The sequence below is a fragment of the Peromyscus californicus genome, unplaced genomic scaffold (assembly GCF_007827085.1).
Source record: "Peromyscus californicus insignis strain IS unplaced genomic scaffold, ASM782708v3 Scaffold_6__1_contigs__length_162567912, whole genome shotgun sequence".
Classification (NCBI taxonomy): domain Eukaryota; kingdom Metazoa; phylum Chordata; class Mammalia; order Rodentia; family Cricetidae; genus Peromyscus; species Peromyscus californicus.
The window spans coordinates 97,810,262-97,824,220 of NW_026294584.1; the positions used below are offsets into that span (position 1 = coordinate 97,810,262).

A 13,959-nucleotide genomic window follows, 5' to 3' on the forward strand; every position below is an offset into this window, starting at 1 on the left:
TTGTGGTTTGACTAGGAAATGCCTCTCACAGGCTCATGTATTTGAATTCTTGGCCCCGGCTGGTGGTGCTGTTCGCAAAGGTTATGGGACCTTTAGGAGGTGGAGCCTGTTGGAGGAAGTTAATCACTGGGGACCAGCTTTGAGGTTTTATCACCTAGCCCCAATTCCTGTCCTCTCCGCCATGTTTCCTCTGTGGGGATGACACATGGTCTCTCTGCTTCCTGACTGCCAGGCCATCCTGATTCTCTTGCTGCCCTGCTTTCTTCCCCACAATGGACTGTATCCCCAACAAACCCTTTCTCCCATAAGTTGCTTTTGGTCAAGGTCTTTTATCCCAACGACAGACAAGCACACGGTATCTCTACTGGGTGGGCCTCACTCTGGAAGTGGTATTTAAGACAAAAGCTAAATAGCAAGAAGGAGCCAGGCTTGCCAAGAATAATGAGCTTAATTGCCGCAAGGAAGGAAAAGCTTACTATGTCCACAAATGTGAATCAAGGCTGTGTGATGGCTAGTCTTGGTTGTCACCTTGACTATATCTAGAATGAACTACAATCCACAAATGGAGGGCATGCCGGTGAGAGATTTTCTGCTTGGTTTGAAGTAGGTGAAACCACTTCTAGTCTGGACCTTTGAGGTAGGAAGACACACCTCTGATCCAGATCTTGAGATGGGAAGACAGACCTTTGATCTGGGCCACACCTTCTGCTGGCAGCCTATAGAAGGACATGGATGGGGGGGCTGGAGAGATGGCTCAGAGGTTAAGAGCACCGACTGCTCTTCCAGAGGTCCTGAGTTCAATTCCCAGCACCCACATGGTGGCTCACAACCATCTGTAATGAGATCTGGCGCCCTCTTCTGTATACATACTAAATAAATAAATCTTTAAAAAAAAAAAAAAAAAAAAGAAGGACATGGATGAAGGATGGCTTTGCTCTTTGCCTGCTTGCCCTCACCTTGCTAGCACATCCATTCCTTCACTGGCATTGGAGCCTCCTTCCTCCAGCACAGACAGAAGACCATGAGACCTCCAGCCCCACGAGACTGAACAACGACTAGATTCTTGGACTTTCCATTAACAGCCAGCCATTGTTGGATTAGTTGGACTGCAGCCTATAAGTCATTCCAATAAATTCCTTTTGTATAGAGAGATTCATTCTGTAAGTTCTGTGACTCTAGAGGACCCTGACTAACACAGGCTAGTATGGTGGTTACCTTGTGTGAGAGGGAAGGAAAATGAAAGCAGCTCGGTTAAGTGAATAAGTATCCCAACCTGTAGGACTCTAAATTAGAAGAAAGGCTTTGGAATTTCTCCTAAGTGTCATAAGAAATCATTAAAAATCTTCATTTGGAGCCGGGCGGTGGTGGCGCACACCTTTAATCCCAGCACTCGGGAGGCAGAGCCAGGCGGATCTCTGTGAGTTCGAGGCCAGCCTGGGCTACAGAGCGAGATCCAGGAATGGCACAAAGCTACACAGAGAAACCCTGTCTCGAAAAACCAAAAATAAACAAATAAATAAAACGTTTATTTTGTGTATGTGTGCATGTGTGTGCCATGCACACATGTGCCAAAGCGTGCGTGTAGAGGTCAGAGGACAACCTGAGCCAGTTCTCTCCTGCCATGTGGGTTCTGGAGACCCAGCGTGGCAGCGGGTGCCTTTACCCATGGAGTTGTCTGAGCTGCAGCCATCTTTTCTACCTCTTCGAGTGGACCTTTACAGCTGGAGAGGAAGAAGTCAGGCAGAACAAGCAGGCGTGACAGACAGTGGACAGAGGGACATCCTCTAACACGGAATCCTGATCCCAGAGGTTGGCATTTCACTCCTGAAGTCCTTTCTGCAGGCCTGAAAGTGTCCTACCTGTCTTCTCTCCTAAGTGAGCCATGTATTTCTCGTTTTACTTCACCTGGGCCTTCTCAAAGGCAGGCATACCACTGTGTACCTGCAGTCAGTCCCAAGACTTTGGAGAACTGAAGCAGGAGAATGACAAGTTCTGGGCCAGTTTGGGGTACATAGTGAAGTCAAGGTCAGCCTGAGTTATGTAGTAAGACCCTGTCTCAAAAACAAACAAACAACAAAAAATAAACAAAAAACAAACAAACAAACAAAAACAAAAACAACAACAACAACAAAAAACCCCTTACTTCAGCATCTCATCCTTAGCTGGATTCTATGTGTGTGCCCAATCTCCATTATTCTGAAGGAAAATTCAGTTCCATCTTGAAAATGGAATAGCACAGAGACTTGGTAAATTTGTCCCTTCCACAGAAAAGCAATGATTATGTCTGGGCCCTGGTCCAGCAGAAGGAAGCTTTGGCTATCGACACCACTCAAAATGTTTAAGAGGGCTGGAAAGACGCCTCGGCAGTTAAAGCGCATACTTTCCTTTCAGAAGGCCTGAGTTCAGTTCCCAGCACCCACATCAAGCACCTCACAACTGCCTATAACTTGAGCTCCAGGGATCCAACGCCCTCTTCTGGCCGCTGGAGGTACCTGCACTCACACATACATACACTGACACACACACATATACACATAATTTTTTAAAAAATAAATCACAGATCTGACTAAAGCCTAGACATGAGTGGTTAAGACCCTTTCAGAGATGATCCAAGAACAGATGTCTGTGGAAGGATGGCCCACCTTCCACTGCATGGGGCTCACAGTGACTGCACCTGTCAGGGTGGTCACGTGGTTAAGCTCTGATGGTGTAATAAAGCAATAGTTCCAATAACAACATCTACTGCTATAGGTAATGCTTTATTGTTTATACATTTCCTCGTTTGGTCCTTGCAGCAACCCTGAGGTAGGTATTTCCCCACTTTACAGATGAATAAACCAACGTCCCTATGTTAGATGACGTGCCAAAGATCCCACACAAAGCCACTGATAACTCCAAACCCAAGGGGACTCTTGAGTAGTTTACAGGCTGCTGTCAAGGCAAGTGGAGCAGAAAACATCAACTGGAAAGGGCTGCATCACCACTGGAGTCTGAGGCCCCTCACCAGGGATGGACGAGGCACGTTCACAGGCCAAGACCGGGACTGAGCAGAAGCAGAGCACACGGGGATTACGAAGCAAGAAACGAGGTGACGGTGTCTTCAAGCACGTGCAGAGTCTAGCTTCCAATGACTGGAGAGATGCTGGATCTCCAGCAGCAACACGTCCAGGGACTGGCCACAGGCAGCGGGGTAGGGAGGAACTGCCACGGAGCAGCACCTCCTCCACATGGCCCATGTGGTGACTTTGGGCCGTGGTCCTTTAACCTCATTAAGGCCTTTTGCTCTGATGAAAGCCATTACATCCCAAAAAATAGACACACATGGACAGACATTTTGCATACCATTTCTAGGAGTCCGTGAGCCCCAGTTGGGGCGGGGGGGACTCCTATTTTAGGGCAAGGGTGAAAGTCACTGAGGCAAATCTACCTTTAACCGGCTTGTATTCCCTACACACATTTCCAGGCTCCTTTTGTCATCCCGCAATAGTTAGAATGTTGTGAAGTTCATCTTAAATGGGAGTCAAGGAGAGAGGCCTCGGCCTCCACGCTAGCCAGGGAAAGCGCAGCAGCGGCATGGCAGTGGTGGCAGCCAGAGAGGAAAGACAAGGAAGAGGGTGGGGGCCACATGTCCTGCTGCCCTTTCCACCCAGAAGGTCACTTTGGGAACTTTGCTCAAAGTCAGAGAAGCTCTGTGGGGTGATGGGGGGGGGAGTGGGTGGTTTCCCTCACTGACTACAGAGGGTGAAGTTGTATGGGCAATGTCCCCCATTCCAACCTTCCCCTCCTACCCCCAGAAAGCACCTAGGCACCAGCCCTGCCATTCATGCACATATGGACAGGTCTTCTAGGCACACCAGTGTATAGACACACACTCTTCCAGGAACAAAGGGAAACTGAGGTGGGAGAGATCTCAAGGCGCTCAGGGGATCATGCACTCCCCAGAGTCAGCAAACTGGGAAATCATACAGCCACCACACAAGGATGCAGCGCCCACCGGCCCCCAACTACCTCTGTGGTGCTTCCTTCTGTCCGGGGCCCATCCTAAAGCAAGTCAGAGCTATGTCCTTGCTCCATCCCACAACCGATGGGCCCAAGATAGGAGGCCGTGGCGGAAGGGTCACAAGGTTGACCTCTCATAGGAATCAGGAATCAGGCAAAGGTCTGGCCCTCAGCTCATCCAGGTCTAGAGGACAGACAGACACTGCTGTCCAGGTGATCACACAGACTCCAAGAGCCGTCATGATCATCTCCCAGGTCCTGTAACCCTGGTCTTGGCAGCTGCTAGTTCCAGTGATTGCTCATGGGCTGGCAGTCATTTTCCTGGCTCTAGATTGATGTCTCATCACATGTGGCTAGAGGAGCCCCAGTGAGCCGGATATGGGCTGGGCTCGAGCAAGAGTCTAGCAGAAAGGGTGGAGGGAAGCCACCAAAACCACTGCCCCTCTTGGCCAGGGCCAGGGGCAGCCGTTCATCTTCAGGGGAAGGGGAAGGAGGGTCTTGGCTGTAGCTCGTGGTCCCAGAAGGTGGAGCCCCCAGGTCTAAGCCCACCTTGTCTCTAGCCAGAAGTTCCCTCTGTCGCCGACGCTGCTGATGGCGACCAATCAGGAGGAGAGTAAGGGATGCTGCTAGAGCCCCCAGGCAGAAGCCAACCAGCCCAGCCCCCACCACCGTGTGGGCCCGGTTTGAAGGCCCCTGCTGGCTGCCCCACACCAAGCTGTAAGCAGCCACCACACGGGCCGCTCCACCCTCCTGACACTCACAAGCATAAGCACCCATGGCCCCTGGGGTCACCACCACCTCTAGCCCATCCCTTCGGGGGGTGAGTGCCGTTACTCCATTAGGCTGGTGCCAGACACAGGATGCCCAGGCGGAGCTGGGGGAACATGGCAGGACCACATGGCCCTTGGTAGCCACTGGAACTTCAAACACTATCGGATGTTCTGTGAAGAGAAGGCACAGGCACAAAATACAGGCGGTTACTAGGATGAAGGGGGGCATATGGAGAGATGTCAGATATGACATGGAGTTGTAGGGACATTGCCAAAAAGGACTCCCAAAGGAGGGAAGGCCCTGGGTCCCTGGAGGCCATGTCTTCGAGGGTCCAAGTTTTTTGATTAAATCAAAAGGGAACAACTTTCTAGTCGCTTTCTTTATATCCACCCACATTCCACTGAGCCATACAGACCTCCAGGTTCTTTCGGACACAAGGAAGAGACATCCGCTGACTCTATGTCTTGGACCATCCTACAAAGAAGACAGCATTTGGTAAATCTGGTGTTCCCATGTGCTTGCATCCTCCTCAGAACCTCAAGGTACCATGGTACCGTACTCACTCACTACATAACCCATCATCTTATAAATCACCCCTGGAGTCAGCCAGCGTTCTCCCCATCACCAGAGCTTTCCTAAATACCCCTCACATTCCTAGAGGTGTTTGCTCCGTCAAAGTCTATACATATTCCTAGCAGACAATCTGTTGGAAAGATGCTTGGTGGGTATGCCCTAAGAGGAAGAGAGGTCTCCTAAGAAGCTAGACTGGCTGCCCATAACTACAAGATCTCTCTTATTTCAAACTGAGCGGTCTGGGGAGGTGACTCAGCAGGTGAGGGTGCTGGCTGTGTGGTAAGGACTTACGCTTAAACCTCCAGCCCCATGGAAAAGGCTGGGTGTGAGCCTGGCTAGGTGTGAGGCCGGGCTGAGTGTGAGTTGGGCTGGGTATGAGCCGGGCTGGTGGTACACCACAGGACTTCAAAACAGGCGATCTCAATGTTACTCTGAAAAAGTATTCTGCAAACAGCTGGCCCAAAAAAAATATTCCATCGAGGGAACTGATACTAAAGATCAACTCGGGAGGCAGAGGCAGGAGGATCTCTGTGAGTTCGAGGCCAGCCTGGTCTACAAAGTGAGTTCCAGGAAAGGCGCAAAACTACAGAGAAACCTTGTCTCGAAAAACCAAAAAAAAAAAATAAAAATAAATAAATAAATAAATAAATAAATAAAGATCAACAGCTGAGAATTTAGCTCAGGGGAGAGTGCCTACCAAGCATGCGCAGACCCTGGGTTTGATTCAGGCACGAATCATGACGCCTATAATCTCAGTGTGTGGCAGGATGAGGCAGGAGAGATCTGCCCAGGTTCTGTAGAGTGAATTCTAGCCTGGTTATAGAGAGTAGTCCAGTCCGGGCTACAGATTAAGACCTCGTCTCAATTTTTTTTTTCAAATTCAAAGACACTTATGAAACATATAAGCCTATTGGGATTGATGGTATTATTTGAATCTTGACTTATACAGGCTGTTTTAAGTATCTGCAAATAAGATAACTGAAACATTGACAGGGTATTTGACAACACTAAGAAATTAAGAACTGGGTATGGCTATGGTAGTGTTATTCATTTGTAACATGGTTATTTATTTTGAAGGTGTATATGTATGTGTTTGTGTGTGCACACAAGTGGACGTGCACATGTGTGTGCGCAGAGAGGTCAGAGGACAATCTCAGGTGTCATTCATCAGGAGCATCCACCTTTTTCCCCTTTAAGTGCATCACGTGTGTGCAGTACCTTCACAGGCCAGAAGAGGGCACTGGAGCCCTTGGGACTATAAGCCATCATGTAGGTGCTGGGAATTGAACCTGAGTCTTCTAGAGGAGCAGCGGTGCTCTTAACTATTGAGCCATCTCTCCACCACCTCCACCCTTTTAAAGTGCCCTTGTGTGTTAGAGATACTCAAATATTAATATGATAGCTAAGATTTGCTTCAAAATAACCGGGAGTGAAGCTGTTAAAAACACAGGATTGGCCAAGCATCAGAGGTGGAAGGGATGGATATATGGAAAATTTATCATATTAGTCTCTCTACTTTTTAACATGTTTAAAATTTCCAAGAATAAATATTTTTAGGATCACCTTTATGTGATAAAGAGCCATACTGAAATATTCAGGGAGAGTGAGATGTCAGGGATTTGCTTCCATATGGCATATTTTTTTTTTTCGAGACAGGGTTTCTCTGTGTAGCTTTGCGCCTTTCCTGGAACTCGCTTTGGAGACCAGGCTGGCCTCGAACTCACAGAGATCCGCCTGCCTCTGCCTCCCGAGTGCTGGGATTAAAGGCGTGCGCCACCACGCCCGGCTCATATGGCATATTTTTAAGGTCACTGCTAAGAGGTAAATGGATGCTAGAGTCCAAAATGAGTAAGACAAGGTCAGTCAGGGGGTTGAAGAGCAGCCCAGTGAGAGGCGACTGGGTTGGGGATGGCTCATTGGATAAAGTGCCTTCTGTACAAGCCTGATGAGACAAGTTTGGTTCCCAGAACCCACAGAAACGTCGGCCACAGCAGGAAGGCCTCTGGAATCCCAGAGACCCCAGGGCACCCCTGCTGACTGAGCGGGAGGAAACAGAACTGGAAGCTTGCAGGCAGCTATCCTGAACAGACCTTGTCTCAGAGTGGAAGGTGAAGACTACTACCCAAGGCTGTCCTCTGACCCCACACATGTGCTGTGGCAATAACAGATACTTGCTGGTACTCATATATACAAATACACACATACCATATACAAATATACATCACACACATACACATCATGCACAAACACACATATATACGTATACATCATAATACATCATATGGACACATAAAGAAGCGACACTAGCTGGGTGGCAGTGGAGGTGGAGGAAGCCAGTAGAGCAGTGAAACACTCTGGAACTGGAGTCACTATCCGTCACAGTACAATGTGCACCATGTCAGTGTGAGCACCTGGAGGGACGGCCGTCCTTTTACTGAGAAGAGCACGTGAGGGAAAGAGGAAACCATAGCGCAGGCTCAGACTGGCTGTGTCTGGGCTGCTATGAAGCACAGTGCGGGAGTATGAAGTCTAGGTTTACATGGGGAATTCTGCAGTGTTGTGGAATATTATTTTAACTATGTAAAGATGTGTTGCATTTGTTTATGCTGTGGAATATTACTTTAACCGTGTAAAGGTGTGCTACATTTGTTAATGCTGCATTTAATGATGTAAGGATGTGTTACATTTGTTTATGCTGCATCTGTTTAACTATGTAAAGATGTGTTACATTTGTTTATGCTGCATCTGTTTAACTATGTAAAGATGTGTTACATTTGTTTATGCTGCATCTGTTTAACTATGTAAAGATGTGTTACGTTTGTTTATGCTGCGGAATATTACTTTAACCGTGTAAAGGTGTGCTACACTTGTTAGTGCTGCATTTAATGATGTAAGGATGTGTTACATTTGTTTATGCTGCATCTGTTTAACTATGTAAAGATGTGTTACATTTGTTTATGCTGCATCTGTTTAACTATGTAAAGATGTGTTACATTTGTTTATGCTGCATCTGTTTAACTATGTAAAGATGTGTTACATTTGTTTATGCTGCATCTGTTTAACTATGTAAAGATGTGTTACATTTGTTTATGCTGCATCTGTTTAACTTGTAAAGATGTGTTACATTTGTTTGTGCTGCATCTGTTTAACTATGTAAAGATGTGTTGCATTTGTTTCACCTTGCCTGCCCAAGGCACCTGATTGGTCTAATAAAAAGCTGAATGACCGATGGCTAGGCGGGAGAGGGATAGGCGGGGCTGGGTCAGCAGCAAGATTAAGTAGGAGGAGAAATTTAGGCTCAAGAGAGAAGGAGGAGAGAAGGAGGGAGAAAGAGAGGAATGCGCCCAGGGGCCAGAAGCCAGGCTGACAGACAGACACGGGAAGCAGGGAAAGTAGGGACATACAGGAAGAAATGTTTAAAAAACAAACAAACCAACAAACCTGAGGCAAAACGTAGATGAAGAGAAACAGGTTAAGTTATAAGAGCTAGTGGGACAAGCATAAGACAAAGCCGAGCATCCATAACTAATAAGTCTCCGTGTCATGATTTGGGAGCTGGTTGGTGGCCCCCCCCAAAAGAAAGCCTGCTACACGGCAGCTCTGCCAGAGACACATTTGTGACCATCGCAGGAATGCAATCACCCATGCAGAGTGCAGACGAGGAGTCGAGGACTAAACCCTGAGGGGCACTGATGCTCGGTGGCTGAAGGAGGAGGCAGCCATCAGCAGGGTGAGGGGAGAATGCACAGAAGACAAGAGGAGAGAGATTCCAGCAAGGAGAGGAAGGGCAACCGTGAGAGCTCTGTGCCAGCATCTGGTCAGATGAAAACCGAGAAATGTCTCCTAGAGATGACGTCCCTCCCACTGCCTGTTTGTCACGGCTGACGTGGACTCAGTGCCACTGTCAGGGCAGGTCTAGCATTAATTGGGCAGCACCAGACAGACAGACGGATGAGCTAATATGGGCTGACAGATGGACAGGCAAGTGATGCAGACACGAAACGAGAAGAAGGCCCACAGACAGGGCGGCATTAGCCTGTGAGACAGACATACGGGAGGGGCGGAGCCACGGAGGGCAGGCGCAAGACTAAGCAGCCCCGCTCACCCGCGGGGCTCCCCGACGTGGGCCACGCAAGCATCAAGGCGGAAGCTCCAGGCACACACGGGGTCCCGGGCCAGGATACACTCCGAGCAGCTCTGGAGACGGCCACAGTTGCTGGTGTTCACTTGGGTCACCTCGGTGTGGGAGCCCCACCAGGAGCCAGCCCTACAGAAACGGAGCCAGGAGAGAAAACGCGTTACAGCTTCCAGGCCAGATCATGAACTGGCCGCAGACTCCGTTCTCCCCACCTGGCTCCTCAAATACACAACTCACACGGTACAATTTCATGCTCATCAACCGGCTGTGGCTCTGGGAACAAGGCCAGATCTTCCAGGACACTGAGCTGAGCGCCGATGCGCACAGCCCGGTGGATGTGTCCATCCTCTAGAAGGCAGGCAAAGAACAAGAAAATGGCATAATTCGCACTGTGCCTGGGACTCAGATTCCAGTATATCATAGAGGACCTCTTTGTAGTGTCAGCATGCACTGTGCAGGGGAAACTCCTCGATGCTTAGATATACCTGTCCCCAGGAAGAGCACATCATATTCTTTCCCTGAGAGGCTGGTCACCCTGTGGGCCACCACTCTGAGATAGGCTGTATCAGTAGTGACCAGCAGGGGGCGACCATCCGCTGGAAACACGGGCCTGTCCATGAGCGGGTGGTCTCTGATGAAGGTGAGGACACGGTCGGGCAGGGAGAGTGAGGACCCAAATTGCTGGAGCTTCATGTTGTTTGGTGATACACTAAGGGAGACAGGTCTGGGTGACAATGTTTCCCAGGGAACAGGAAGTGTTAGGGGTGTTTAGCACAGCTCTTGCCCTTGGCGACAAGACCTGCCCCACCTTCTCACCTCTCCAGGTCTGGGCTGGGGCACCTCGTTGTCCATGACAGGTAGTCCCCTGTTGCAGTCATGTTTAAGCTCTCTAAAGGGACCGTTCAGACACTGCCCGGATATCTTGGGGTCGGAAGGCACACACAGCTGAGATGGCAGCTCCTTCCCTGGAGGAGTCACAGATTGGAGCCAGGTATCTGGAGAGGGCTAGGTGACAGCAACTCATCCCTTATCAAATGAGATGATCCCCGAGAAACGCATGGGAGCCATGCAGCTGAGGGAAAGAGAGTCCACCTGCATTGACCACACCCAACTCCACGGACCTCCCCCCTGTCCCTCTCTTCCGCCCCAGGACCCTCTCACCACTGAGAGGAAAAGATGCCATAGAAGATGGGAGTCCCCACTCTAGGCTGAGGTCGAAGCTCTGTCATGTCCTGCAGGACCCCAGAGGCCCGGCCATGCTCAGCCCCTGGACACAGCAGGTCAGCCTTTAGAAATGTTGTCCACCTCTGTTGAAGGGTCTTCCGGCCTCCAAGGTCCCCCTGGGGTGACAAGAACATGGGGAACACTCTTCAGAAGACCAATATTGGGCAAAAACGTGTGTCGACCAGCCCTCTGGTTCCCTCCCTGACTTCACGGCACACATGGACAGGTGAGGAGGCAGACATACAGAAGTGGCAGGACAGACATACAGGCTGAGAAACTGGGGGTCATAAGATGCAGAGGTGGACAGGGTCGTGATGATATGGACAGGGACAAAGTTAACTGAGTACTTACAAAGACGTACTTGTTTACTCCTTAAAACATTTACGGGTTGACTTCGGTTATTATATAAAATGTGTGTGTGTGTGTGTGTGTGTGTGTGTGTGTGTGTGTGTGTGTGTGTTTCAAAGATGCTAAAGAATACACTAGATCAGAGGCAGGAAGTGGTGGGGCAGGACTTGAACCTGAGTCCACCATTATTAGCTCCTGCTTTGAACTTCTAACGTAAACCAACCTCCTGGATAGACAGTGTGTCACAGGGGTAAATGTGGGGTAGAGACAGAGCCCTCTCGCTCACTTCCTTCAAGCTCCCCAGGAAAGAAGCCTAGGTAGAGAACAGCAGACAGAGAAGACAGAAGGACAAACACCTGCAGGTGACAGACAGCCAAGACAGAGATCTCAACCGCACACACTCGGGCCACCCGCGGGACCTTGACCCGCTCGTAGGAGTCCAGTACTCGGGAGGTCTCTGTGAAGAAGAAGAGTATCTCATCGTCTCCAGCTTCTTCCCCCCACTCAGCAGGGCTCAGGACCATGGCCCGCGACAAAGGCTGGGGCTGAAGAAACCAATGACCTCAGATCCTCACAGACACAGCTTGGGGCCACCCAGGCTCCACCCGACCTGGGCCACAGGGGACCCTGGCCCCCTCCTCACCATTAAGCCAGGATGGCAAGGGTCTCTGTTCGAATCCAGTCCTCAGCACGACCCACAGCTCGGGAGATAATGGGCTCCGTCCCTAGGAAGTTTTTCACAGTGGCAGTGTAGAGGACGCCCCCTGCAGGGCGACAGGGAGGAGGTGGGCAGTCAGAGACACCCGGAAGCAGAAGCAGTCACAGGCAGAGCATGGGACAAAGCAGAGCGGCCACACACAGGACTGAGCACCCACCAAACGTCATCACAGGGGACACCTGACTTACAAAAATGGGAATGCTGTGCTGGCGTAGGAAGCCCGCACTGAGGAACCGTCAGAAGGGCTCCGGTGTGACAGGAGCATAAAGGGCTCTCTAGTGGACATTTGGATGTCACTGCAGTAACCTGGTGCTAAGCTGGCTGTCCTGAGACTCCCCAAGAGGTGGCATTTGCTTTGCGGCAAACCCCAAATCTTACTCAAGTTGTCCACTATGGAGCAGTCTGAGACCCTGTGTTCTTTCTGAACATTGCTGGGGACACTACTCTGGAACAATTCACAACTAAAGAGCACACTGGAGTGGCTGGAGACCCGATGACAGTGAAGGTTCTCTCAGGCCCAACCACGCTAACTCGGTAAAATCGGGGCAAAAATCGGGGCATGTCCCAACACCCTGCATTTCAAACAAGCAGGAGTTACTCTGATCCAAGTGGTGCAGGCCTCACTTTGGGAAAGGCCAGCCCAGGTGATGAGAGGAAGCTTCATAGTGAGGACAATGGGGGCGGGGGGCTCTTCCTCCCGGACTGAAATGGTTGCGAGCACTCTAGGAATCGCAGTGGTAAGAGAACACAGAAACCACAAACACTTTGGTTCCGAAGAGTCAGACAGATCTGTCAGCATGAGTAACACGGGCAAGGGCTCAGACACAGGAATAAGAAAGTGGCTGAGGGCAAAAGTCATGGCATCTGGAAGGTCTCAAGCACCATAGGCATTATGGGAAAAGCAAGATGTCAGGAGTCCATTAGCTACTGTGCACAAGGCACTGTGCTGTTCACCACAGGCTCCCACTAGCGTGAGGAAGGCAAGCATATGTTCAGAGACCAGGAACTAGTAGATGGAGGTGGGCACGGTTGCAGCATCTTTTGAGGGGTGACAGGGAAGTACCAGGACCCTGCATAAGCCAGGCAAGTGTCCTATCCACTGAGATATATACCCAGCCCCACAGCACCTCTTAAGAATAAATAAAGTTCGCCAGTTAAGCACTTCAGGGAGAAATTTAGGAAAGCAGTGAATAGAGGAGGCATATCCAGGCATAAGGACCATGACGGCTGACACCCAGTGGGGCAGAGGCTTCTGGGCCAAGCAAGTGAGCAGAGGCGAGGCTAGAGGTGTGGAGATGTCCCCTATTTGTGACATGTGCTCTGCCATGCCAGGAAATGTAGACTTTATCCCACAGAGAAGACTGGAACTACAGAGATTTTTTTTTTTAATGGGGAGAGTCATATCATCAATTTGTGGTTTTTAAGAAAGTAATGAAGGCTGGAGGTGTGGCTCAATGTTGGAGTACTGGTCTAATCAATGCTAAGTCCTGGGTTAGAAGCCCACAGCGACGATGATGGTGATGGTGATGGGGGATGGGGATGATGGTGATGGTGGTGGTGCTGGTGCTGGTGCTGGTGGTGATGATGGTGATGAGGAGGAGGACAACAGTGGCATCAATGACAGCAGCTAGGCTTGGTGGTGTGGACCTGGAATCCCAGCAGTAGGAAGGCTGAGGCAAGAAGCTGACAAATTGAAGGCCCAGCCTGAATCACAAAACAAGTTGCTGTCAAAAAAGAGGAGAAGGGCCAGGCAGGGTAGTGCACGCCTCTTATCACAGCACTCTAGAAGCAAAGCCAGACAGATCTCTGTGAGTTCAAAGCCAGCCTGGTCTACATGGCAAGTTCTAGGACAGCCAGGGCTCCACAGAGAGACCCTGTTTCAGGAACCAAACAACAAAGACGGCTCGGCTGTTAAGAGCACTATCTGCTCTTACCGAGAACCCAGGTTTGGGTCCCAGCACCCACCTGGAGGCTCACAACCATCCTTGGATTCTAGACCCAGAGGATCGAACCCCTCTTCTGGCCTCCCAAGTACTGCAGACATGTGATACCTGTAGCTAGAGTTTTCCTGCCTGGCCCACAGTCAGGACAAATCTCTCTCACCCGCCAGTCCCACAGCCACTCAGACCCGACCAAGTAAACACAGAGACTTATATTGCTTACAAACTGTATGGCCGTGGCAGGCTTC

The 13,959-nt window shown here is 50.0% G+C and overlaps 1 protein-coding gene across 1 annotated transcript in view; it reads right to left on the minus strand.

The window, feature by feature from the left end:
• Window positions 1-2,740: 2,740 nt before the first annotated feature.
• Sema4f (ssemaphorin 4F) overlaps window positions 2,741-13,959 on the minus strand; it is a 30,363-nt gene continuing 19,144 nt past the window's right edge. The window contains 13 exon segments of the mRNA XM_052720691.1: window positions 2,741-4,940; window positions 5,186-5,244; window positions 9,449-9,610; window positions 9,721-9,829; window positions 9,967-10,180; window positions 10,182-10,190; window positions 10,298-10,387; window positions 10,389-10,446; window positions 10,643-10,821; window positions 11,446-11,580; window positions 11,582-11,598; window positions 11,697-11,709; window positions 11,711-11,817. Coding sequence (XP_052576651.1) covers window positions 4,327-4,940; window positions 5,186-5,244; window positions 9,449-9,610; window positions 9,721-9,829; window positions 9,967-10,180; window positions 10,182-10,190; window positions 10,298-10,387; window positions 10,389-10,446; window positions 10,643-10,821; window positions 11,446-11,580; window positions 11,582-11,598; window positions 11,697-11,709; window positions 11,711-11,817 — 1,766 coding nt within the window. The 3' untranslated portion in view covers window positions 2,741-4,326.